Below are 26294 nucleotides of genomic sequence, written 5' to 3'. Positions count from 1 at the left end.
ATGCTCGGGTTATTCCTGGCTGTCTGCTCAGAAATAGCTCCTGGCAGGCACGGGGGGGGGGGGGGGGGCACCGGGATTCGAACCAACCACCTTTGGTCCTGGATCGGCTGCTTGCAAGGCAAATGCCACTGTGCTATCTCTCTGGGCCCCTGTCGGTCCATTTTTTAAGTGGAACTGGAGATATTTGCTTAATGTAATCAACCACACACACACACATTAAGACTACAGCCTCAGGGCTGGAGTGGTAGCGCAGTGGTAGGGTGTTTGCCTTGCATGTGGCTGATCCAGAATGAACCCAGTTTCAATTCCCAGCATTCCGTGTGGTCCCCCAAGATTGCCAGGGTTGATTTCTGAGCGCAGAGCCAGGAGTAACCCCTGAGTACCTCCGGGTATATCCCAAAAGCTTTTCCCCCCAAAAAAGACTAAAGTCTAATTCCTATACACATAATTATACTTTTTTTGTGTGTGTGTGGTTTTTGGGTCACACCCGGCAATGCTCAGGGGTTATTCCTGGCTCCAGGCTCAGAAATTGCTCCTGCCAGGCACGGGGGACCATATGGGACCCTGGGATTCGAACCAATGACCTCCTGCATGAAAGGCAAACGCCTTACCTCCATGCTGTCTCTCCGGTTCCTATACTTAATATTTAATTAGAACTCCTGTGGCCAACAATTTTTTTTTTTTTTTTTTTGTGGTTTTTGGGTCACACCCGGCAGTGCTCAGGGGTTACTCCTGGCTCCATGCTCAGAAATTGCTCCTGGCAGGCACGGGGGACCATATGGGACTCCGGGATTCGAACCGATGACCTTCTGCATGAAAGGCAAACGCTTTACCTCCATGCTATCTCTCCGGCCCCTGTGGCCAACAATTTAACTCACACTTTGTTTTATAAAGCCTAGAGTCTGGTCCCTAGTACTTTCAAAAAAGAACAAAAATAAGTTCTTTATATCTTAGACATTATAAGTCTTAAATGTTTAAAGTTATATTTGAGGAACAGGGAAGTTGAGTTTGTACATTGATTTGGATGCATGTACTATGCTTGGTTAAATCCCAAGCATTATTATCTGTCCCGAGTATCACCTGGGATAGCCTCGTTTCTACTACTTAGCCAATGCAGCACCATGTCCTGAGATTTTAGCACTGAATTGCTGGCCCCAATGGCTAACAATAACAAGAAATGACCATCCAAAGCCTGAGCACCATTAGAATGCCCTTCACCCTACCCTCCCAAATTAAATTTATATCTGACTAGCAACAGTAATAGGTCTATCACACCAATAGTCATAGTTATTGGAAAAAATAATTAAAATTGCTATTGTCAGGAATTGAGTTCAGTTATAATTTAAAATGTTGAGTGTGTAAGCTAGTTTTTCATTATAATGTTTCTTAATAAACTAAAGATATAGAATTTGTGTACTTAAATGACACAGGTTAAAGTGTATATGTTTGTCTAACAGGCGCTTACAGCTTTTAGATGGGGAATATGAAGTAGCCATGCAGGAAATGGAAGAATGTCCAATAAGCAAGAAAAGAGCAACATGGGAGACTATTCTTGATGGGAAGGTATGAACTGCTTAGAAAGTTGAGCACATTGTAGCTATGAACTCCCATTTTTATTGATGTTTTTTCCCCTTAACATAAATTTATGTTAAAAATTATGACTTCCTATTTTTTGATACTTTGGGAAAAATGTAAAACTCATCCAGAGTAATAGAAGGCATTAATTTTCAAGTCAGATTGCCATATTCAAGTAGCTATATCACATTTAGCAAGATGTAAGGCATTTATAGTTGCTTTTTTATATCTATATAAGTAAAATGGGGCATAGAATTTATGGATTGAATGATGGTTTGGGAGATAGCTCAAATGTTTGGAGATCATACATTGCATATGGAACACTTAGATTCAATCCCTCTGTTGCTTGGTACCCAAGCACCAAGGATTGTGAACTTCCTGCCTCCTCACACAGTTAAAATGAGGTAATATGTTTAGGTTTGGGCCTGGCAAAAATTGAGTGCTCAATAATTGTTAATTGCTATTTTAAACCCCATTCATACTAACAACAGGTAACAGAATGATTAATAATAAATTTATCCAAAAATCTACAAAAAGGTTAGACAGGGGCCGGGCGGTGGCGCTAAAGGTAAGGTGCCTGCCTTGCCTGCACTAGCCTTGGACGGACCGTGGTTCTATCCCCCGGTGTCCCATATGGTCCCCCAAGCCAGGAGCAACTTCTGAGCGCATAGCCAGGAGTAACCCCTGAGCGTTACCTGGTGTGGCCCAAAAACCAAAAAAAAAAAAAAAAAAAGGTTAGACAATGAATACCTTAAATAAAATGGTTGAGGGACTAGAATGATTCTACAGTGGGAAGGGCACTTGCACGTGCTTGATCTGGATTCAGTCCCCTGAACCTAGTATGCATTATTCCTGAGCACTACTGGTTTTTGTCTAAAAACCAAAGAAAAATAAGTTTTGAGGTTCACTGCTTTAGTGCAGTGGGTTGGACTCTTGTCACCTGAGTCCCACCTAGCATGATCCTTAAGTTAGTCAGGTATAAGTCCTGAGCATCCTGGGTATAGCCAAGACAAAACAAAATTTCTGTGACTTATAAAATGTAAAAATATATAAACAATAGGGATACATTTGTTTCTTATTTTCTTTAACTGTCGATTGATTGGTTGTTGGGCTCAATTGTTACTCCTGGCTCTGCACTCAAATCGCCCCTGCCAGGCTGGGGGACCATATGGGATGTCAGGAATCTAACCGGGTCCCACCCGTGTTGGCTGTATGCAAGGCAAATGCTCTACCACTATGCTACCTCTCTGGCCCCAATACATTTGTTTCTCTTTTTGGGGGGTGGGGCCACACCCGGTGACGCTCAGGGGTTACTCCTGGCTTGGGGGACCATATGGGACGCCGGGGGATAGAACTGAGGTCGTCCTCGGTTAGCGCAGGCAAGGCAGGCACCTTACCTCTAGCGCCACCGCCCGGCCCCAATACATTTGTTTTCTTTTTTTTTTTTTTTTTTTTTGGATTTTGGGCCACACCCTGTGACGCTCAGGGGTTACTCCTGGCTATGCGCTCAGAAGTCGCTCCTGGCTTCTTGGGGAACCATATGGTACGCCGGGGGATCGAACCGCGGTCCGTCCTAGGCTAGCGCAGGCAAGGCAGGCACCTTACCTCCAGCGCCACCGCCCGGCCCCACATTTGTTTCTTAAGTAAATTTATCAAGGTAACCATGCCATTTTTTCAAATATATTAGGTCATTGTACCATCACAAGCAAAACTATGAGTGGATTTTTTTAAGCCTTAAAATTAAATAGTAAATTTAAAAAATTTTAATATTAGACTGCATTGGTAGTATAGTGGATAAGGTGCTTGCCTTGTAAAGCAGTTGACCTGGTTTCAATTCCTAATGGTCCATATAGTCCCTGAGACTAGCAGGAGCAACTTTTGGGCAAAAAAACAGAAATAGCCCCCAAACACTACTGAATGTGGCTCAAAACTTCTCCCTTTCATTCCCCCCCGTTCATTTTTTTTAACAGAAGGAAAAACTGGAATTTTTATTTTGGGTCATACCAGGCAGCGCCAAGGGGTTACTCCTGGCTCTGCACTCAGATATCGCTCCTGGCAGGCTTGGAGAACCATATGAAATGCCGGGATTTGAACCACCGTCCTTCTGCATGCCTTTCCTCCATGCTATCTCTCCGGCCCTGAGAATACTTTTAATTTAAAAAAAAAATATCCAATATTTATAATAGTTAATTTTTTGGGGGGAGGAACACATTCTGCAGTGCTCAAGGGTTACTCCTGGCTATCTGCTCAGAAACAGCTCCTTGCAGGCTTGGGGGACCATATGGGATGCCGGTATTTAAACCAACCACCTTAGGTCCTGTGCTATCTCTCTGGCCCCTATAATAGTTATTTTTTATAGAAAAATATACATACTCCCTATTTTTTTTTTTTTTTTTTTGGTTTTTGGGCCACATCCAGTAATGCTCAGGGGTTACTCCTGGCTATGTGCTCAGAAGTTGTTCCTGGCTTGGGGGACCATATGGGACACCGGGGGATCGAACCGCGGTGCATCCAAGGCTAGCGCAGGCAAGGCAGGCACCTTACCTTTAGCGCCACCACCTGGCCCCCATACTCCCTATTTTGCTAAAACAATAGCAATTGCCTTAGATGATAAGATATAATTTAATTTTTGTTTTCTGCAGACATTTTATTCATATTCTAATTTTATATTTAAAATTTAATCTGACTTATCCATAAAGAAATATGGGTCATGTAATATTAGTTATTTATCTTACCGAAAAATTGAAACAGTATAAAACAGGCATCCTTTAAATAGTTAACATACTTGTTTTCTTCTTTTTCAAAGATCTGTGGTCATGGCTGCTGTGGTACTAGTTATTTAGGATCTCACACTTCATAACACTACTGTTCTTTTTTCTTTCTTCCTCTCCCCACTCCATAAGACTACTGTTCTACCATGGAATCACAACTCTAGCCCCTTAGGTTTTCTTTGATTTCTTTTTCTTTTCTTTTCTTTTTTTTTTGGGGGGGGGGTCACACCCGGCAGCACTCAGGCTCTACACTGAGAAATTGCTTCTGGCAGGCTCTAGGGACCATATAGGATGCTGGAATTCGAACTACCATCCTTCTGCATGCAAGGCAAATGCCCTACCTCCATGCTATTTCTCTGGCCCCTCTGCCCTTAGGTTTTCTTTTAAGTGTGTCACATAATTTACTAAAGTAGTCCTATATAAGTTGTATTCCTTAAAGACTTACTGTTCAAAACAAGTTTTTCTGGCAAAATTTTTAGGTGCAGGGGTGGCACAGATGACTCTACTTTCCTGGTCAAGTGTTTGGAGATGACTCCTGGTGGTATTTGGGACCATATGTGGTGCTACAATCAAACCAGGTTTAACTGTGTACAGGGAAGCACCTTGATATGTGTACTGTCTCTATTTGGCCTGCATAATAACAAATTTAACTTTTTTTTGTTTTGCTTTTTGTTTTTTGTTTTTTTGTTTTGGGAGGGACCACAACACTCGGGTTACTTCTGCGCTCAGAAATCGCTCCTGGTAGGCTTGGGGGACCATATGGGATGCCGGGATTCAAATCATTGTCTGTCCGGGGTTGGCTGAGTGCTAAGGCGAATGCCCTACCCGTGTGCTATCTTTAGCCCCAACAATTTTAATCTTAATTCAATTTAAAATTACTCTTTTAAGAGGTTTTTTTTTTTTGTTTTTTTTGTTTTTTTTGTCGTTTTTTTGTTTTTGGTTTACTCCTGGCTCTACACTCAGAGATTGCTCCTGGCAGGCTCGGGGGAACCATATGGGATTCGAACCACCCATCCTTCTGCATGCAAACATTCTACCTCCATGAAATTTCTCCAGCCCCAAGAGCTAGCTTGCTTGCTTTCCTCTTTTCTCTTTTTTGTTTCCTCTCCTCTCTCCTTTTTCCCTCACCTCCCCTCTTCTCTCCTCTCCTTTTCATTACATTTTTGGCCCATACCCAGTGGACCATTGTGCTATCATTCTGCCTACTAAGAGGATTATTTCTCTTCTTCATCTTCTTTTTTTTTTTATTTTTTGGTTTTTGTGTCACACATGAGACAGTAGCTGTCAGGGGTTAACTCCTGGCTCTAGTCTCAGAAATTGTTCCCTCAAATGCTCAGGGAACCATATGGGATTGCAGGATTTCAAAACTACCGTCCTCCTGCATGCAGGCAACTGTTCTACACTCCATGCTATCGTCTCGGGCCCCTGAGGATTCTTTTTCTTTCTTTTCTTTCTTAAACTTTCTTTTCTTTCTTTACTTTCTTCTTCTTTCTTTCTTTCTTCTTTCTTTTCTTCTTTCTTTCTTTCTTTCTTTCTTTTCTTTCTTTCTTTTCTTTCTTTCTTTCCTTCTACCTTCCTTCCTTCCTTCCTTCCTTCCTTCACTTCCTTCCTTCCTTCATTCCTTCCTTCCTTCCTTCCCTTCCTTCCTACTCCTCTTTCTCTCTTTTCTCTCTTCTCTCTCCTCTCTCATCCTTTCTTTCATTCTTTCTTTCTTTTTTCTTTCTTTCTTTCTTTCTTTCTTTCTTTCTTTCTTGCTCTTTCTTTCTCTCTTTCTCTCTCTCTCTCTCTCTCTCTTTCTTTTTTTTTTGGTTTTTGGTTTTTGGGTCACACCCGGCGGTGCTCAGGGGTTACTCCTGGCTGTCTGCTCAGAAATAGCTCCTTGCAGGCACGGGGGACCATATGGGACACCGGGATTCGAACCAACCACCTTTGGTCCTGGATCGGCTGCTTGCAAGGCAAATGCCACTGTGCTATCTCTCCAGGCCCCCAATAGGATTATTTCTAACAAAAATGTTGACATAGGTTCCAAAGCAGAAGTACTGTGATTAGAGTGCTTGACTTGCACACTCAGATATGTTTTCTACCACCCTGTATGATCCCCCGAAATCTGCCCTGAGCAAAGAAACTAAGAGTAAAATCTGAGCTCAACTGCATGTGGTCTAATATTAAAAATGTAGACCTGTGTTGCAATAAAATTTTTGAAACCTGTTGCTATTTGGTGGAAATTTTTTTTTTTTTGGCTTTAGGGTCACACCGGGCAGCGTTCAGAAATCACCACTGCCAGGCTCGGGGGACCATATAGGATGCCGGGATTCGAACCGCTGTCCTTCTGCAAGCAAGGCAAATGCCTTACCTCCATGCTATTTCGCTGGCCCTCAATTTTTTTTTTTTTTTTTTTTTTTTGGTTTTTGGGCCACACCCGATGACGCTCAGGGGTTACTCCTGGCTATGCGCTCAGAAGTCGCTCCTGGCTTGGGGGACCATATGGACACCGGGGGATCGAACCGCGGTCCGTCCAAGGCTAGCGCAGGCAAGGCAGGCACCTTACCTCTTGCGCCACCGCCCGGCCCCCAATTTTTTTTTTTAATGTGGTGGTTTTGAGAGTCAAGCCCAGGGATTTCACATGCAAGTATTGTGATCTACCACTGAGCTATATCCTTTACTCCATTGAAACTTTTGTTCATAGAAAAGTCTTTTAAGAATCCTTGGATTTTTTTATATATGGAATTATGAAATAAAAACTACAAGCAAGGTAATATATATTTGATGAAAAGAACAATAACAAAAAAAGGAGTCACATAATTTTAGAGGCTAGAGCAGTAGTACAGTCAGTAGGGCACTTGCCTTGAAAGTAGCTGACCCTCACACACAAATCTAATTTTTTTATTTAGGCTTACTAGTTGAATAATAACAGAAGGAAAATTATTCTAGGTATGTTTTAGATGAAGAGGTCATTAATAGCATCCAAGAGGAAATTGAAGATAATAGGAATTTAGGCTGTCATACTAAGATTTTTAACTTAGTGGGAATAGAGAAATATTTTTTTTTTTTTTTTTGGTTTTTGGGCCACACCCGACAGTGCTCAGGGGTAACTCCTGGCTGTCTGCTCAGATATAGCACTAGAATTCGAACCAACCACCTTTGGTCCTGGATCGGCTGCTTGCAAGCAAACGCCGCTGTGCTATCTCTCCGGGCCCGGACCAGAGAAATATTACAGTGGGTAAGGCACATGCCTTACATGCAGCTGACCTGGATCAAATCCCTTGCATCCCATGTGGTCACCCAATAGTGATTCAAGATTGCAGAGCCAGGAGTAACCCCTGAGGTATGATACCCCCTCCCCCCAAATGTAATTGAGATTTGGGGCCAGAGCATTAGTATACTGGGTATGGTGCATGTTTTGCACCAGACCAACCTGGATCTCCAGCACCACATATCCTCAGTCCCCACATGTAGTAATCCCTGAATGTAGAACCATAGTAAGCCCTGAGCACATTGCTGTATAGAGAGGAGAGGAAGGGAGAAAAGAAAAAAGACCAATTTGGGATGTGATTATGATTCTTAAACATGGAACAAAAATTATGGCAAATGGCTAATTGTTAGTTAGAACTAAAGAAGAATATATTAAAAATGCTATAGATGGGCTCGAGTGGTGGCAAAAGTAGTAAAGCCCACGCTAGTTTAGGATGGACCACGGTTCAGTCCCCAAGCCAGGAGCAATTTCTGGGCGCATAGGCAGGAGTAACCCTGTTGTGTCACTGTGTATGGCCCAAAAAACCAAAAAAAAATTATCATAAAAAGAAAAATGATGGGGCCGGGCGGTGGCGCTAAAGGTAAGGTGCCTGCCTTGCCTGCGCTAACCTTGGACGGACCGCGGTTCGATCCCCCGGTGTCCCATATGGTCCCCCAAGCCAGGAGCAACTTCTGAGCACATAGCCAGGAGTAACCCCTGAGCGTTACTGGGTGTGGCCCAAAAACCAAAAAAAAAAAAAAAAAAGAAAAATGATTATAGGTAACTGGGACCAGAGCACTAGTACAGTGGGTAGGATGTTTGCCTTGTAGACAGCCAACCCTTTAGATCTCGAGCATCCTATATGGTTCCCTGAGCATAGATCCAGGTGTAATCGTGGAGTGCTTCAAAGTGTGGTCTGAAAAACCAAACCAAAAAAAACAAAAAAAACAAAAACGACTAGAGGGCAAGGCTTGTATTAATAGTACAGAGGGTAGGAGGCACTTGCCTTGCATGCAGATTATCCAAGGTTGTTTTCCAGCATCACATATTATTCCCTGAGGACACTCAACCCTTGAGCACCATTGGGTGTAGCCACAAATAATGATAAATAAATATGACTAAAGGACAATAGAAGAGGGGTTTCAAGGAAACTCAGTTAATGTAACAAAGCCGTCAAACAAAACCTCTAATTTTCATAAAAGTAAATAATTGATTATCTGAAAATACAGTTGCGAACTGGCAGACTTTGATAAATACGTTTAAAGATTTTTGGGTATTATAGGAACTAACCTGCTGTGATGTTGAGGGGTTTCCAGAGGACTGTGCCAGGAATGCTGGAAATGTGTCCTGCCATGAAATGTCTTGTCTATTTTTAAGGACATTTCATTTGGTTATCAACATAGAAAATATGAGAGGACTGCTAATGAGAACTTGAGATTTGGACTTAATAGAGAATCTGTTGGGCCATTGTTTGTACCTGGCAAAAATTTAGCCATTGCTGATCAGTGGCTGCCACATATAAACAGCTTGAGGACTGTTACTTTATGTCTGTACTGCATCATCCTGCACTTACTTTATTTGCCTAGTGATTCTATATATATTTTGGATTTTTGAGGAAACTTTATTGAGTTAAGTGAAATCCATACTGAATCTTTTTATTTTTTTATTTTTTTTTACTTCTACAGTTTCTTCTACAGTTTGAGATTGTTATATTAATCTTTATTTTTTTTTCATGTATTTTTTTTTCCAGAGGCTGCCTCCATTTGAAACATTTTCTCAGGGACCTACATTGCAGTTTACTCTTCGATGGACTGGAGAGACCAATGATAAATCTACTGCTCCTATTGCTAAACCTCTTGCCACTAGAAATTCAGAGAGTCACAATCAAGAAAATAAACCTGGCTCAATTAAACCTACTCAAACAATTGGTAAGAGACACATTACTCTTAGGGGCCAAAGTACAGAGTCGGGAATTTGCCTTGCACAAGACCAACCTAAATTTAATCCCCAGCATCCCATATGGCACTCCAACCCCAACCCCTCCAAGAGTTAATTCCTGAATACAGAGCCAGGAGTAACTCCCAAGCATCACCCTGTATGGCAGCCAGGGGAGGGGAAGTGGGTGGGGGAGAGAGCTATCAAATAATAGTTTCTAGAGTTATGTCGGAAATTTTATTTGGATTACTAGACTTAAAATATCTGCCTAGTAAATTAAGGTTTTGGGATGTTTTTTCTATCAAATGTGGTTTGTGTTGAAATACTAATTAATATTTCCTTATCCAAAACCTTTATGTGGTATATTTGAGGATGTTTTTTTCTTTAAAAAAATTTAATATGGGTCCGGAGAGAAAGCACAGCGGTGTTTGCCTTGCAAGCAGCCAATCCAAGACCAAAGGTGGTTAGTTCGAATCCCGGTGTCCCATATGGTCCCCCGTGCCCGCCAGGAGCTATTTCTGAGCAGACAGTTAAGAGTAACCCCTGAGCAACACCGGGTGTAGCCCCCCAAAAAATTAATAATATATTTAATCACTATGATTACAACATGTTTGTAGTTGGGTTTCAATTATAAAAAAGAACACTTCCTTTCACCAATGCAACTTTCCTTCCACCAATGCCCCTCTCCCTTTTCTCCATCCCTGCCTGTATTCGAGACAGGCATTCTATTTCACTCACTACCATTGTCACGAGAGTTTATTAGTGTAGTTATTTCTGTAACTGCATTTGCCACTCCTATGGCTGGTCCTTCTAACCCTCATCTCTATTGTCTCTGGGTCTTATTACAATCATGTCGTTTATTTTTCTTAAATCCCATAGATTAGTGAGACTATTCTGTGTCTATCTCTCTCCCACTGACTTAATTCACCCAGCATAATAATTTCCATTTGTGTATAAGAAAATTTCATGACTTCATTTTTTCTGAAGGATGTATAATATTCCATTATGTATATGTACCACAGTTTCTTTAAACTCATCTGTTGTTAGGCATCTGGGTTGTTTCCAGATTACGGCTATTGTCAGTAGCGCTCTGTGAAACATTTAATATCTGATTGTTTTTGTGAGGCATTATTTAAATTTTTAGAAGTGTTTATACTCAATATATAAAATACTCATTTTCAGCTGTTAAGGAATCATTGACGGCAGAGCTTCAAACAAGAAAAGAAAAGGATACTTCCAATGAAAACAGACAAAAATTAAGAATATTTTACCAGGTAAACATTGCTGGAAATGGGACGTAGGATCTCACATATACAAATCAAGTAAGCTTTTTACACTAAGCTACATCTCCAGGATGTTCTTGTTTTGTTCGATTGTAGTTTTAAGTACTTTGAATTCCATGTACATAATGTCTGAATTTTTGGACACATTTAAATAAAAAGAATTCCTCTATTTTAATGCCTATTTTAGGTTACTTTATGTATTTGAACAGAAGGTACTGTCTTGATGATTTGTTAATTTTGTTTTGTAATTTGAGATTTGCTGAAATTTTGTGTATTTTATTTATAGTTCCTTTACAACAACAATACAAGACAACAAACTGAAGCAAGAGATGACCTTCATTGCCCTTGGTGCACACTGAACTGCCGCAAACTTTATAGTTTACTCAAGCATCTTAAACTCTGCCATAGCAGATTTATTTTCAATTATGTTGTAAGTGACTTTAATTTTTTTGATTTTGGTTTTTTTGTTTTGTTTTGTTTTGTTTTTGGTTACATCCGGTGCTCAGGGTTTACTCCTGGTTCTGCTCTCAGAACCTGGGTTCATTGGGTTGGCCGCATGTAAGGCAAATGTCCTACTGCTGTGTTATTGCTCTGGCCCCTATAAATGACTTTTAAAGCCAAACATTAATAAGACATTTTGATTCATAAATTATACTTTCTACAAAATACCAAAAATGTCTGTATTTGGTACTTTGTAAAATGCATCAATTGCATATATTTTCTTGATGTGTCTGTTTAAAACATTAAGATTCCACAAGTAGGAACCGGAGTGATAGCTTGTTTGCTTTGCACACGGCTGACCCAGGACAGACCTCGGTTCAGTCTTGGGTGTCCCATATGGTCCCGCAAGACAGGAGCGATTTCTGAGCACATAACCAGGAGTAACCCCTAAGCATTACCGGGTGTGCCCATCCCCCCCAAAAAGAAAGAAAGAAAGAAAGAACCTACATGTACCATGTACTCTGTCTGGGATCCCTATCAGCTTTACTCTAAGCTCTGTCATCAGGGATCATTCCAGATGATGGTAGGGGAATATGCAGTGCCAAGGATCAAGCCCAAATTGGATCCAAGCAACTTACTATACTTACTAATTTTGCAGTTCTTGCTGGTTGCCCTTTTTGTTTGTTTGTTTGTTTAGGGACCATATCAGTGGTGCTTTGTTAGATACTCCTGGTGTGTGTTGCATTAAGCTCTTTGGATGGGCTTGGATGGTGGTGGATAGTGATAGAGGGATGAGGGGTCTTTCTCCTCCAGCCCAGGACCATGTGTGTGCACCTCCCCCAGCCTTCAGGACTGCAGCTTCAAAATAGTGTCGGGTAGAAAACTCAAAGGCAGGCTTCAGGGTATGACATCTTTATTCAGGCCCTGGCAAAAATGTGTGGACCTATCAATATGCTGTATCCCTCTTCATCCCTGCATAATACCTTGTCTTTCAGCCATCTCCTCCTGCTTCCTTCTCCATCCTCTATCCATACAAATCCCCTTTGCCCCTCAGGCCAAACCTTTTTGTTACCAACCAAAGAACCCACCCAGAAATGGGCAGGTCTTTCTTGTAGGTAAGGTTACACAGGAAGAATGGAAATGGGGTTACATCTGCCCCTTTTTTCTTAAATGAAATAAAAGAGCATAGGTTCTCTTTTGTTTTCCTAGTTTCTGCCTATAGCCAAAGGCAGGTAATATTCCCATAGCAACAAAGTTTAAAGCAAAAATTAACATATCAGCCCTTTCCATAAGGATAACTGTTCTGCTAAATACACCTGTAACTTAAAATTTTCTTAATATTTATTTAACCAGGCACTATCCTGGAACTTCATTTTTCCTATTTTTAATGCTATATAACGTTTTCCCTGGAACTTTCATGTTCCCTACACACAATTACAAGACCATTTATACAGAACATACATTTTAAAAACAGGCTAATGCAACAAAGTACACAATAAAACATGCAGTTGGGATCATTAATTATGGAAAACTATAAAGCACGTTTAAATCAGCAAGAAAATGACTTAGATTAAAGTTAGATGCAGGTGGTTCTAAATCAGATATTTCAGTTGGGCTTAACTGTTTACCTCCCCTAATTTTTTTTTTTAACTATTCCACCACCAAATTGTCCAGTGTGTTCTATGGTTATCTGGCAGTTTTGGAGTACCAAACCTATACTTTCTGGAACTGGAACCATAGTACAGTTGGTAAGGCCTTGCACTCAGCCAACCTCTGTTTATCTCCAGCATCCCATATAGTTTCCTGAGTGCATAGTCAGTAGTTAGCCCTGAGCATAGTACAGCACAAAAACAACAAATGAAAAGCTCTGACTTCTTTTCCATCAGAGCATGAACACTTGCCCTTTAAGCTTTCTCCTCAGTCACCACCAGTTATTTTCAGTAATTTTTAAAAAATATTTATTATATTTGGGACCACACCCAGAACTGCTCAGGGCTTAGTCCTGGCTCTTATCTCCGAAATCGCTCCTGGTGGGCTCAGGCGAGATGCTGGGAATCCAACCCAGGTTCATCCTGTGTTCGTTCCAGGCAAGGCAAATGCCCTACAACTGTGCTGTCGCTCCAGCCCCTATTTTCAGTAATTTAAATAGTAATTTGAGTTACCATAGTATTTTCCAAAACATTTCTATTTTTTGTTTCAGTATCATCCAAAAGGTGCTAGGATAGATGTTTCTATCAATGAGTGCTATGATGGCTCCTATGCAGGAAATCCTCAGGATATTCATCGCCAACCTGGATTTGCTTTTAGTCGCAATGGACCAGTAAAGAGAACACCTATTACACATATTCTTGTTTGCAGGTGAGTACAAATTTCACTTAACACATGTTATTTTATCCTTTTATTGATGATGGAAAAGGGATAAAGCTGCTATCAGTTGGGAATAATTATTCTAGTATTAACAGAGTCTCCTAAACTATTTCTGCAGAGGTTTACTGATTTCTAGACTTTTTTGGTATTTGTTTTATTGGTTTGTTTTGTTTTGGTTTGTTTTTGGGGGGACCACACCCGGTGGTGCTCAGAAGTTAAGCCTATCTGCCCTCAAATCACTCCGGGCTTAGGGGAACCATATGGGATGATGGGTCAGCTGCATGCAAGGTAAACGTCCTACTTACTTGCTACCATTCCGGCCCCTTGGTATGTGTTTTAAATGCTGATGTCACTGGAGCTAGAGTTAGTATAAAAGGTAGGGTGCTCCCTTGCACAGAGCTGACCCAGATTCAATCCCTGACACTTTCTATGGTCAACTGAGAGTATGAGGAGTGATACTTGAGCACAGAGCCAAGAGTAAGTGATGGGGGGATTGAGAAATATAATATATTTGAGTAATTTGAATATAGTTTTGCATGTATTTGAACTATAGAGAACTCCATCATGTCACTATATTTGATGATTATCTTGATTATTTTATATTTTAGCAGGTGAAGATGAAAGTAACTAGATAATTTTTCATCTTTGTAAGACAAGATTTTTGGCTTAAAATACTTAGTATTAAAGTTATTTTTTCTTTCAGAATATGCTTATATGGCTTAGAATATATAATTTTGATATATAGGACCTTAAACTTTTTCTGTGTGTGTGGGGTCCACTCAGGCAGGGCTCAGAAATATCTCCTGCCATGCTCCGGGAACCATATGTAATGCCAGGATCAAACGGTGTCTGTCCCGGGTCAGCTGCGTGCACGGCAAATGCCCTACCACTGCACTATCACTCTGGCCCCTCCTTTTTCCTTTTTTTGGAAGGGGCCACACCTGGCAGTGCTCAGGGGTTACTCCTGGCTGTCTGCTCAGAAATAGCTCCTGGCAGGCTCGGGGGACCATATGGGAATCGAACCAACCACCTTTGGTCCTGGATCGGCTGCTTGCAAAGCAAACATCGCTGTGTTATGCTGTGTTATCTCTCTGGGCCCTCCTTTTTCCTTTTAACATGATTTATGCTGTTTATCTTTTGTTATCATTGGTTTGCAAATTGTAGAATTTCAAGGGTTTAACTTTATACCTCCATATGTATAATACCACTCTCATCACCGAAACAACCCCTCTACTCTTACATTCCATTACCCTTCATTTCATTGTGAACCATGATAATTTTCATAGTGCCTTTTACCCCCTACATTTATTTTTAAAACCTAAAAGGACACACTTATCTTTACAGTACTGGGTTTTAAATTATTTTAAAATTATTTAAACTAGGTCTATTTTATATTGTGTACAAAGAAAGAATTATTTCTCTTGGGGAAACACTCAGTGATGCATAAGAGTTACTACTGACTTAGAAATTACTTCCAGATTCGGGCTGGAGCAATAGCGTGGAGTTAGGGCATTTGCCTTGCATGCAGGAGGATGATGGTTCGAGCCCCGGCATCCCCATATGGTCCCCCGAGCCTGCCGGGGGCGATTTCTGAGCGTAGTGCCAGGAGTAACCCCTGAGCGCTTCCAAGTGTGACTTCCCCCGTGCTTCCCCCCCCCCCCCCAAAATATAAAGGAAAAGAAACTACTCTTCTTAGCACTGCTTGGGAACTATATGAGATATTGGGATCAAACCTAGGTCGGCCATATCCAAGCTAGCATCCTACTTACTATACTATCTCTCCTGACCCAAAGAAAATCTTAATTTTGTAATGAACTATGAAAAGTATTGGGGCCAGAGCCATAGCACAGTGCTAGAGTGTTTGCCTTACACTCGGACAATCCAGGATGGACCTCGGTTCATCCCATATGGTTTGAGCCTGCCAGGAGCCATTTTTGAGTACAGAGACAGAGGTAACTTACCCCTGAGAGCCACCGGGTTTGGCCCAAACCCCTCCCCTCCAAAGAAAAGAGTATAATATCAAATACAGTCAATTTTTTTATTTGACAAAATACAGTTGGTTTGTGGTTATTTAAAATGCACACTATTGCTCACATTCATATTATTGGTTGCCTTATTACATAAACCATTTATTTTCATTAGGCCAAAACGAACAAAAGCAAGTATGTCTGAATTTCTTGAATCCGAGGATGGTGAAGTGGAACAGCAGCGAACTTACAGTAGTGGACACAATCGCCTGTATTTCCATAGTGATACCTGCTTACCTCTTCGTCCACAAGAAATGGAAGTAGATAGTGAAGATGAGAAAGATCCTGAATGGCTACGAGAAAAAACAATTACAGTAATTATCTTTATTATTGTTAACTAACAAGTGATAAAAATATTTTTTGGTGGGGCAACTCCCAAACAGTAACCAGAGACTTTTATGGAGATTCCTGACCAAATGCGTCCTTGGCTTAATATAAGGTCCCTGCAGTGCCAGGAAGTCCATCAGTGCTTAGGACCTCCATGTCTGTCCCTGTAGTACTCAGAGGACCTTGTGTTAACCATGATTGAATGGATTATTCTCCTGAAACCTTACATCTACCTTTTTTATTAATAAATTTTATTATGGGCCGGAGAGATAGCACGGAGGTAAGGTGTTTTGAATCCCAGCATCCCATATGGTCCCCTGAGCACTGCTGGGTGTGAAACAAAAATCTCAAAATTGAGAGACAGTGAGATAAATCCAGGATTTTGATGGCAACCTTTGCTAACAATAGTGTTGGAGAATTAACAGGAGTTTAGTGATAAGGGCTATAAGGATAACAGGAATAACCCCTGAGCACTGCCAAGTGTGGCCCAAAAATAAATAAGTAAATAAATAAATTTTATTAATAAAAATTGATCATTTGAAAGAACCATTTCGGGCCCGGAGAGATAGCACAGCGGCGTTTGCCTTGCAAGCAGCTGATCCAGGACCAAAGGTGGTTGGTTCGAATCCCGGTGTGTCCCATATGGTCCCCCGTGCCTGCCAGGAGCTATTTCTGAGCAGACAGCCAGGAGTATCCCCTGAGCAATGCCGGATGTGGCCCAAAAACCAAAAAAAATAAAATAAAATAAAATAAAAATGAAAGAACCATTTCTAAATTAAGGAATATAAGCATCTGTAGTTGAACACAGCTGACCTGGGTTCAATCCGCAGCACCTTATCGTGATTCCCCTAACCCTCCAGGAGTAATCCTTGAGTACTACCAAGTAACCCAACCCCTTTCCCCCCAAATTTAACAGCTGGGGGAGGCGGAAGATAAACATACCAGAAAAATAGTAATCTGGAGCACATGCTTTGGATTCTGGAGTTCTGAGTTTGAATCGCAGCACCATATGGTTGATTCCCTGAAAGTTAACAATTAATGGGTTCAACTTTCCTTTCTAGAAGCCAGTAATATGGTCTTAATAGTGGAACACATGAGTCGTATGTGTAAAACGTGACCTTTACGGCACCCTACCTTCGCCAGACGTGGCACCTACAACAACAGTGATAGCACAAATAGTTTTTTTGTGTGTTAAAATTTGTGATTGTTCTGGTGTTTGGACTCTGTTTTTCCCATCTCAGTGGTTAGGGGGTTAGTGGCTAGTGGTGCTAGAGATTGATTAAACCCAAAGCTCAAAGATGCAAAGTATTCATGCCAACTAGAACTCTCTTCCTAGACTTTGTATCATTGAACGTTTTTAAATCCCCCATTGTTGTGATAAAGAAATGGGGGTTGCACACATGCCCGACTATGGTGCACATATATTGTAGGTGTCTGCTTGGGGAACCATATGCGTGTGCTCCAATCCAGCCTTTGAGCCTTCTCCTTGGCCCCCCAGAGTGGTGTAACACTGCTTATAGTGTGGTGTTTGTTGGAGATAACTGCTTTCTTCTACACATGCTTGCCCATTGTCATACTTCCTACTTGTGCTTTTTGTTCATCTTTTTAATTGTCGTCAGTAGGGATTGCACCTCTTTGTGTTGTTTATATACATCAGACTGGTATAACTAGAAATCACATGTGATTGTGTTGTGATTAAACACCATAATTCAAGGCTTAAACAGCAGCTTCATATTGCGCATTAGGGACAACAAGAGTCTGAACTGAAAATTTTCAAGGCAAGCTCTTAAATCCCTGTGCTAGTTTTTGGACCTATTTTACAATTATTTAAAGATAATTATTTCATAGCTTAGTATTTCCTCTTTTTTAATTATGTTTAGTAAAATTAATTTGAAGGAGATTGGGCCATACCTGACCTATATTCATGAAGGGCTCATTCCTGGTTGTGCACAGGAAACTGACCATGGGAATACAATACTACAACTGAGGTTGGCTGCATGCAGAACAAGCACCTTAAATCCCTGTGCTGTATTTCTAGCCCCTAGTTAATTTTAAGAAATATGGCCACGACCTTGCTGTAGAGAGTATTAGTAGTTTTAGTTGTGAAAAAGGCTTTTTAACTTACTCCTAATTTTCTCTTAGACCAGTTAAGAGAGACAGGGGTGATGGTGCAGTGGATAAAGTGTTTGCTTTGACACATGACCTGGGTTCAATCTCTGGCATCTTCTATGTGATCTGCCAGGAGTGACCCTAAGCATCACTGGATCATCACTGCAAAAAACAACAACAAAAACGGGGAATTGAATAGGACTCAATTTCTTTTTCTTTTTCTTTTTTTTTTGGTTTTTGGGTCACACCCGGTGTTGCTCAGGGGTTACTCCTGGCTGTCTGCTCAGAAATAGCTCCTGGCAGGCACGGGGGACCATATGGGACACCAGGATTCGAACCAACCACCTTTGGTCCTGGATCAGCTGCTTGCAAGGCAAATGCTACTGTGCTATCTCTTAATTTCTTTTTCTTTTCTTTTCTTTTTTTTTTTTTTTTGTTTTAAATTTTTTGGGCCACACCCGGTAACATTCAGGGGTTACTCCTGGCTATGTGCTCAGAAGTTGCTCCTGGCTTGGGGGACCATATGGGACACCGGGGGGATCGAACCGCAGTCCTTCCAAGGTAGCGCAGGCACCTTACCTTTAGCGCCACTGCCCGGCCCCAATCTCTTAATTTCTTAAAGCAAAGGCTCACCTGGCAAGTGCAGAGCTTTTTGTTTTTTTTTTTTTTTTCCTCCACTTTTTGGGTCACATCCGGTGACACTCAGGAGTTTCTCCTGGCTGTTCTCTCAGAAATCGCTTCTGGCTTGGGGGAACCATATGAGATGCCAGGGAATTGAGCCATGATCCATCCTAGGTTAGTGCATGCAAGGCAAATGCCCTACCGCTTGCACCACCACTCCGGCCTCTAGTGCTGTGCTATTTAGGAGGATCCCTAGTATTGAGGTGCTATTTAGGATCCCTTGTGAGAAAGGGTCCAGAAGGATAGCTCGGTGACTTATAAGTACCCAGGGAAAGCATCAACTCTAAGTTCAATATGTGGTTCCCCCATTTGTACAAGTAAGATGCTGATAGCTGCTCTTTCTGTATACCCATGATGAAGGGATTTAAAATAAAAGAAAATAGGGACTGGAAATATAGTATAGAAGTAGAGCATTGGGGCCGGATCGATAGCACAGCAGAGATGGTATTTGCCTTACGGTGGCTCACCTGGATTCAAGTACTGGCTTTCCATATGAACCCCGAGCCCGCAGGAGTGATTCCTAAGTGCAGAGCCAGAAGTAACTTCTGAGCACCGCTGAGTGTGACCACAAAAAAGAAAGAAAGAAGTAGAGCACTTGCTATTTAATTGAGACACTGTGTTTTATTCTCAGCAGAGCATAAACAGAAAAAAACTATTATATGTGTTGTTTTGTTTTTTAGCAAATTGAAGAATTTTCTGATGTTAATGAAGGAGAGAAAGAAGTGATGAAACTATGGAATCTCCATGTTATGAAGCATGGGTAGGTTATTTTAAAATTTACGTTCTCTCTACTTAAGTCTATAGATTTACTTATATATTTAGATATTTTATGTTCTCAGTCTCATTCTAATGCAAAGTATCATTAAAAAAAATGATAATTAAGAGTTCCTAATTCGGGCCTGGAGAGATAGCACAGCGGCGTTTGCCTTGCAAGCAGCCGATCCAGGACCAAAGGTGGTTGGTTCGAATCCCCGTGTCCCATATGGTTCCCCCTGCCTGCCAGGAGCTATTTCTGAGCAGACAGCCAGGAGTAACCCCTGAGCGCTGGCACTGCTGGGTGTGACCCAAAAACCAAAAGAAAAAAGCGTTCCTAATTATCTAAATTTGATTCCCTTCACTGCAAAAAGAAAATGTAAAGAACTGGATTAATAATACAACAGGTAAGGTGATTGATTGATTGCCTTACACCCAGCCACCTAGGTTTGATCCTTGACACTGCTGCATTAAAAAAAAAAAAAAAAGTAAAAAAAAAAACCTTTCTCTCACTCTGTAAAGAAATATATACTCTTTTTTTTTGGTTTTGGGTTTTTGGGTCACTCCTGGCTGGCTCGGGGGACTACATGGGATGCCAGGATTCAAAATACCGTCCCTCTGCATGAAAGGCAAACGCCCTATCCTCCATGCTATCTCACCAGCCCCAGAAATATATACTCTTTACAAAACACTATCCTTAGTCTTCCTATTGCAAAATATCATGAAAGAAAAGCACAAAAATGACATGGGGCTGGAGCAAAGGCATAGTGGGTAGGGTGTTTGCTTGCAAGTGGCTGACCTGTGTTTTATCGAGGACATCTTTTACGATTCCCCCGAGCCTGCTAGGACTAACCCCTGAGCACTGCCGGATGTTCCCCACACCAATAAAAAAGATGATTAAGTGCAAAATGACTATAGGTTTGATAACCCAACATGCCCCCTACACCCGACCCCTCACACAAAGTACTGCCAAAATAAAGGCCAGAGAAATAGAACAGGAGTTCTATCTAAGCACTTGCTCAGTAGCAATGGGCTCCGGTGTGATTTCCAATACTGCACATAGTCCTCCAAAGTACTACCAGGAGTGATCTGTGAGCAAGCATAGAGCCAAGAACAAAACTTTCATCATTGCCAGGTATATCTCAGAATCAAACAGGAAAGCTGTCTAAGAGCTGGATTTTTTTTTCCTTTTATGCCACTTTATTTTCTTATATTTTGGGGGGGCCACTACTCAGTTATGCCCAGGACTTACTCCTGGCTCTGCTCATGGGATCATATGGAATGCTGGGGATTGAACTTAAATGCATAGCCAGCCCCCTGACATGCTACCTTTGCTTTTGGTTTTGGTTTTTGGGTCACCCCCAGCAGTTCTTAAGAGGTTACTCCTGACAGGCACCAGGGATCAAACCTGGGTCAGCTGCATGCAAGGCACAGCTACCCACTGTGCTATATATTACTCCAGCCCAAACATGGTCTTTTAAGAAATATTTCAGAGCTGGGGCGATAGCACAGCAGGTAGCATGTTTGCCTTGCATGCAACTGACCCAGGTTTGATCTCCAGCATCCTATATGGTCCCCCAGGCCGGCCAGGAGTGATTCTTGAATGCAGAGACAAGAGTGATCCCTAAGAACAACTGAATGTGGCCCCAAAACCAAAAATTAAAAAAAGGGGGGCAGATTTCATTTACTTTAAGTTACTGATTCAGGGAATAGAGAATAATACACAACAGATAGGGCACTTGTCTTACATGCAAAGATCTGAACTGGCTCCCTGGCACTGTACATACATAGTCTCCCAGGCACCACCAAAAATGTCCACTAGAGCAGAGCCAAGAGTGAGCCCTGAGCTAGGAATTTGCATACATAGCTGAGTGTAGCGCCCCCCAAATTTAAAGTTATTTTTTATTTATATAAGCTATATGCATAATGAGAATTTGAATATAGTATTATGATTGTTCAGTAATAATTATAGAAAAATCCTCTATATTGCTACTGATGTTTTGTATTTTTATTAAATAGGTTTATTGCTGACAATCAAATGAATCATGCCTGTATGCTGTTTGTAGAAAACTATGGACAGAAAATAATTAAGAAGAATTTATGTCGAAACTTCATGCTTCATCTAGTCAGCATGCATGACTTTAATCTTATTAGCATAATGTCAATAGATAAAGCTGTTACAAGGCTCCGTGAAATGCAGCAAAAATTAGAAAAAGGAGAATCAACTTCCCCCACAAATGAAGAAATCACCGAAGAACAAAATGGGACAGCAAATGGATTATGTGAAATTAACTTAAAAGAGAAATCTTTGGAAACAGATGGTGTCTCAGGGGTTTCAAAACAAAGCAAAAAACAAAAACTCTGAAAAGGCCTAACCCCTCTTATGGACAGATACTGAAATTTCATTCTAGAGAATTCAGCCTCTAGAAGGAATTTTGTTTTGTTTTGTTTCGTTTTTGATCATAGGTTCCAAACAGGCACTGACAGATGAAGTAAATGATTCCAGCAAGGACGTATGTATCAAATTTTTACTCATTTCATTATGCAGCATTACATCTATTTGTAATGAGTTTTATTGGTATCATTAAAAACATTCTTTAATTTTAGCATGAAAAGCAGTATTTCGGTATTTTTAACTTCAGCTGTCTTACAAAATACATTGAGCTGAAAATTTTCATATTCAAAAATGTGTTCTTGCATTTGTGACTGGCTGTTTTTTAAGTTCTAAATTGTAAGACATTGGAATGCAATTCCCTTTTTTTTTTTTTAATTGAACGTTTTTGTGGTCCGGAGAGGTAGTGTGGAGGTGTAGGGCGTTTTGTCTTGCATACAGAAGGACAGTGGTTCGATTCCTGGCATCTCATATGGTGCCCCGAGCCTGCTGGGAGTGATTTCTGAGCATAGAGCCAGGAGTAAATCAAGCGTTGCCGGGTATGACCCAAAAACAAACAAAAAAAGTTTTTGTGGAATTAATATTGCATTACTATTTCCAATGAATATTTGATCCGTGAATTTGAAATCATCAATTTGGATTAAAAGTTTCATCATACCTTACAATGTTTCATTTCATTCTACTTTTTTTTTTTTGGATTTTTTGGGCCACACCTGGCGGTGCTCAGGGGTTACTCCTGGTTGACTGCTCAGAAATAGCTCCTGGCAGGCACGGGGGACCATATGGGACACCGGGATTCGAACCAACCACCTTTGGTCCTGGATCGGCTGCTTGCAAGGCAAACACCGCTGTGCTATCTCTCCGGGCCCTATTCTACATTTTTTTAAATAGCACTTCTTCATCTTATGCCTGTTTGAAATACTTATTTTTCACATTGTTGACAGTGAAATGTTATTCTGACTTATAAGATTACTGACTTGTTTTTATTTGGAAAATTTTAGTGCTCACCCAGTATATTTTTTTGAACTTGAACAATTTGCTGATATTTTGTTTTTGTTTTGTCTTTCCAATTAAGTAATCATGTGGAAAATCAGCTGTCTGCATCTTTTTTAGGATTGTAAACCAATAGAAAAACAAGTTAGATTTTTAGATGCCACTTTCAAGGGAGGAAATGTTTATTTTTCTTTACAAGGATGTCTTTGTAATGTATTTCATGAGTAGAATATCCAATACAGATAAGCTGACTTGAATTGTTTTGAGCAGTTTTGTCCTGTGTTGTATGTGTTTTATGCACATATTTGCAGTTGGATTTTCTCCAACAGAAAGTGGTTTCACTACTACTGGCACATTAACGAGCACCAATAGCTTTTTATTCCAGCTGTAAGCACTGTGGTTGAGTACCATCACCTCAATTTTTTATTATCCTTAAAGATAATTGCATTTTCATATTCTTTATTTATAAAGGATCGATGCTGCTGTAAATACAGGTATTTTTTATTTCATTCCACCACCATCAGATGCAGTTCCTTATTTTGTTTAATGAAGGGATATATAAGCTTTCTAATGGTGTCTACAGAAATTTATAAAATGTAAATACTGATTTGATTGGTCTTTAAGATGTGTTAAACTGTGAGGCTATTTAACTAATAGTGTGGATGTGATTTGTCATCCAGTATTAAGTTCTTAGTCATTGATTTTGTGTTAAAAAATAGGAAAGAGGGAAACTGCAGCTTTCATTACAGACTCCTTGATTGGTAAGTTCTCCAAATGATGAGTTACAGTACACTCTGATCATGCCTTTGGATAGTGGATCTTGAGCATTTCTCTCGGGCTTTAATTTGCTAAAGCTGTGCACATATGTAAAAAATAGATTATTTTAGGGGAGATGTAGGTGTAGAATTATTGCTTATGTCATTTCTTAAGCAGTTTTGCTCTTAATGCTTAAAAGAAGGCTAGCATTGTTTGCACAAAAAGTTGGTGATACCCTCCCCCAAATAGTAATGAAATTACTTCTGTTGAGTAAACTTTTTATGTCATCTTATAATAAAAGCTGAAAAAATCCCTTTGTTTCTATTTATAAAAAAATGCTTTTCTATATGTACCCTTGCTAAGAGATTTTGAAGAAATCATGTAAGATGATAAAGCATTTGAATGGTACAATAGATGTAAAAAAATCAGTTTTAAAAGAATGTTTGTTTTTACATTAAATGTTTATTTGAAATCAAATGATTTTGTACATAAAGTTCAATAATATAAAAGTTGTGTTGCTTTTGTTGTTATTATATATCGTTAGTATTATTGGTACAGGTACTGAAATTTTGATTTCTAGAATAGGAAGAGTTCAGAAAATAACCTATCTGTCAGAATAATAATTCAAGAAAAATCATGGGAGACAGAATGATAGTATAGCAGATTGTGTACTTGCCTTGCACATGACCAACCCAGGAGTGATATCTGAGCACAGCCAGCAGTAACCCCTGAGTGCACCTGGATGTGACCGCAAAATCAATATAAATAATTTTTTTTCTGGTTCTGGTTCCAGGGACTCACATGCAAAGTGTTTCTGAGCTACTTCCAGGACTTTAGATGAAAAATGTCAACATTGTCTGATGTATGTATTAATCTAGGACAGTGATGGGCAGCCTTTTTTTTTTTTCAACTGAACCAAATCTCGCCAAAAGCAAGATCGAAATTTATTTTGAGAGCGACACAGGGCGCGCACACGCACTGACAGAGGCTAGGAGCAGAGTCCTGACTCCTGGAGCCGCCACCTGGCACACAGAAGAGCCGCATTAAAAAGTGTAAAGAGCCGCATGTGGCTTGCCAACCACTGATCTAGGACAACCACTAAAGATATTCAAGGAGAAATATGAGGGTCCTAGAGAGATAGTATAGTGAGTAGGGTGTGCTAGACTTGGATGTGTGGGTGACCCAGGTTTGATCCCAGTACTGCATATGGTCTTCTAAGCTCCTCCAGGAGTGATTTCCTGTGAACTCTGTAAGCCCCAGAGTATCACCGGATGTGGCACCAAAATTAGACATCCAAAATGGAACTCTCTAAAATATATAAATTGGACTAAGTGCACAGGGGTGAGGCTTTCTTATTTTGCAGCAGCAGACTGCCAGGTGTGCCAGGACCACAGCCAGTTGTGGGGGCTGTGCAACATGGTCACTGCAATAAAGATAAAGGAAAGAGGTGTAATAAACAATAAATGAATGAAATGAGATTAATATATAAACAAAAGATTTTATTTATTGAAAAAAGAAACACTCAGAAAAGTAAACTGGCAGACTTAAGCCCTCATATATCAGTATAAATATAAATCACCTACATTCATCCGGTAAGGACCAGGGAGAGAACTCGAAGGTTGGAGTGCTGCCTTACATGTATGAGTCACTGTTTGATCCTAGGATTACAGATCCCTAAGAGTCCCCTTAGGATGGCCCTGGGGGCCCCCCTGCACTGCTGCCCCAGCAACCCTCATTGTCAAGCTGTCCAATCTGTTTTGGTTTTATGGCTTAGAGTTGAGCAAAAGCCTAGGTTCAGTTCCCAGCACCACATGGTCCCTGAGTACTGCAGGGAGTAGCCCAAGCCATGCCCCTTCTCATCCCCAAAACTGGATCATTGAATCTTGGGGGGGGAAATACACACATAGAACTTTTACATTTTTATTTCATTTCAGACAGCTGGACAAGGCATCTACAGTCTAGCACATCTTAACATCACTAAACAAGTGAAAGATGACATATATTAAAAAAAGACAAGGGGGAAAGGTCATGATTGTCTGACAGAGACTCTGAGTCTCCAAATAAATTATCTTACAAAAATATCAAACTTGCTTTTACACTTTTCTCAGTAAAAATGAAAAAAATAATTCACATTTAAAAAAAATCTGATGGCTGGAAGAGCAGTTAAAATAATTTTTTAATCTACTAAGCAAGTCTTTTCAATAAATATTTCAAACAAATTTGAACTTTCCACAAATAGGTCAAGTATTCATGCTTTATTTGCTTGGCCCACTAAAGACCATTGGAAAAAACTGACATTAAACTAGACTGCAGAGCTGCCCTATAAGAGTGTCCTGCACTGGGCTACCACTAACACTGAAAACACCAGGCTCTGCAGATAGATGTACCCTGTAGAGCCCCATTGGCTTGTCATGAATCGAACTTCAAGAAAAAATAATTTTGTCCACTTAGACATTTGTTCGGTGATTTTAAACAACTGTTGGCGCTGAGAGATAGTAAGACAGGTAGGGGGGCTTGTCTTACATGCAGCCAACCTGACGATGATTCCCAGCATCCCCAGTTCCACCAGGAGTGATCCCTGAGCACAGCAAGGAGTAAGCCCTGAGTGCCACCGATATGGCCTCCAAACAAAAAACATGAACAATGTCAACA

At 40.6% G+C, this 26294-nt stretch overlaps 1 protein-coding gene across 1 annotated transcript in view; it reads left to right on the top strand.

The window, feature by feature from the left end:
* Positions 1-22116, top strand: part of SUZ12 (SUZ12 polycomb repressive complex 2 subunit) — a 73935-nt gene extending 51819 nt beyond the window's left edge. The window contains exons 9-16 of the mRNA XM_049771526.1: positions 1458-1563; positions 9329-9506; positions 10696-10787; positions 11083-11226; positions 13438-13595; positions 15747-15945; positions 19429-19508; positions 21521-22116. Of these exons, the coding sequence (XP_049627483.1) occupies positions 1458-1563; positions 9329-9506; positions 10696-10787; positions 11083-11226; positions 13438-13595; positions 15747-15945; positions 19429-19508; positions 21521-21866 (1303 nt within the window). The 3' untranslated portion in view covers positions 21867-22116. The remainder of the gene's footprint in view (positions 1-1457; positions 1564-9328; positions 9507-10695; positions 10788-11082; positions 11227-13437; positions 13596-15746; positions 15946-19428; positions 19509-21520) is intronic.
* The last annotated feature ends 4178 nt before the right edge of the window (positions 22117-26294 follow it).

The sequence above is a fragment of the Suncus etruscus genome, chromosome 1 (assembly GCF_024139225.1).
Source record: "Suncus etruscus isolate mSunEtr1 chromosome 1, mSunEtr1.pri.cur, whole genome shotgun sequence".
Taxonomy (NCBI): Eukaryota; Metazoa; Chordata; class Mammalia; order Eulipotyphla; family Soricidae; genus Suncus; species Suncus etruscus.
The sequence above is the reverse complement of the archived record's forward strand: the minus strand, read 5'-3'. Positions and strand labels throughout refer to the sequence as shown.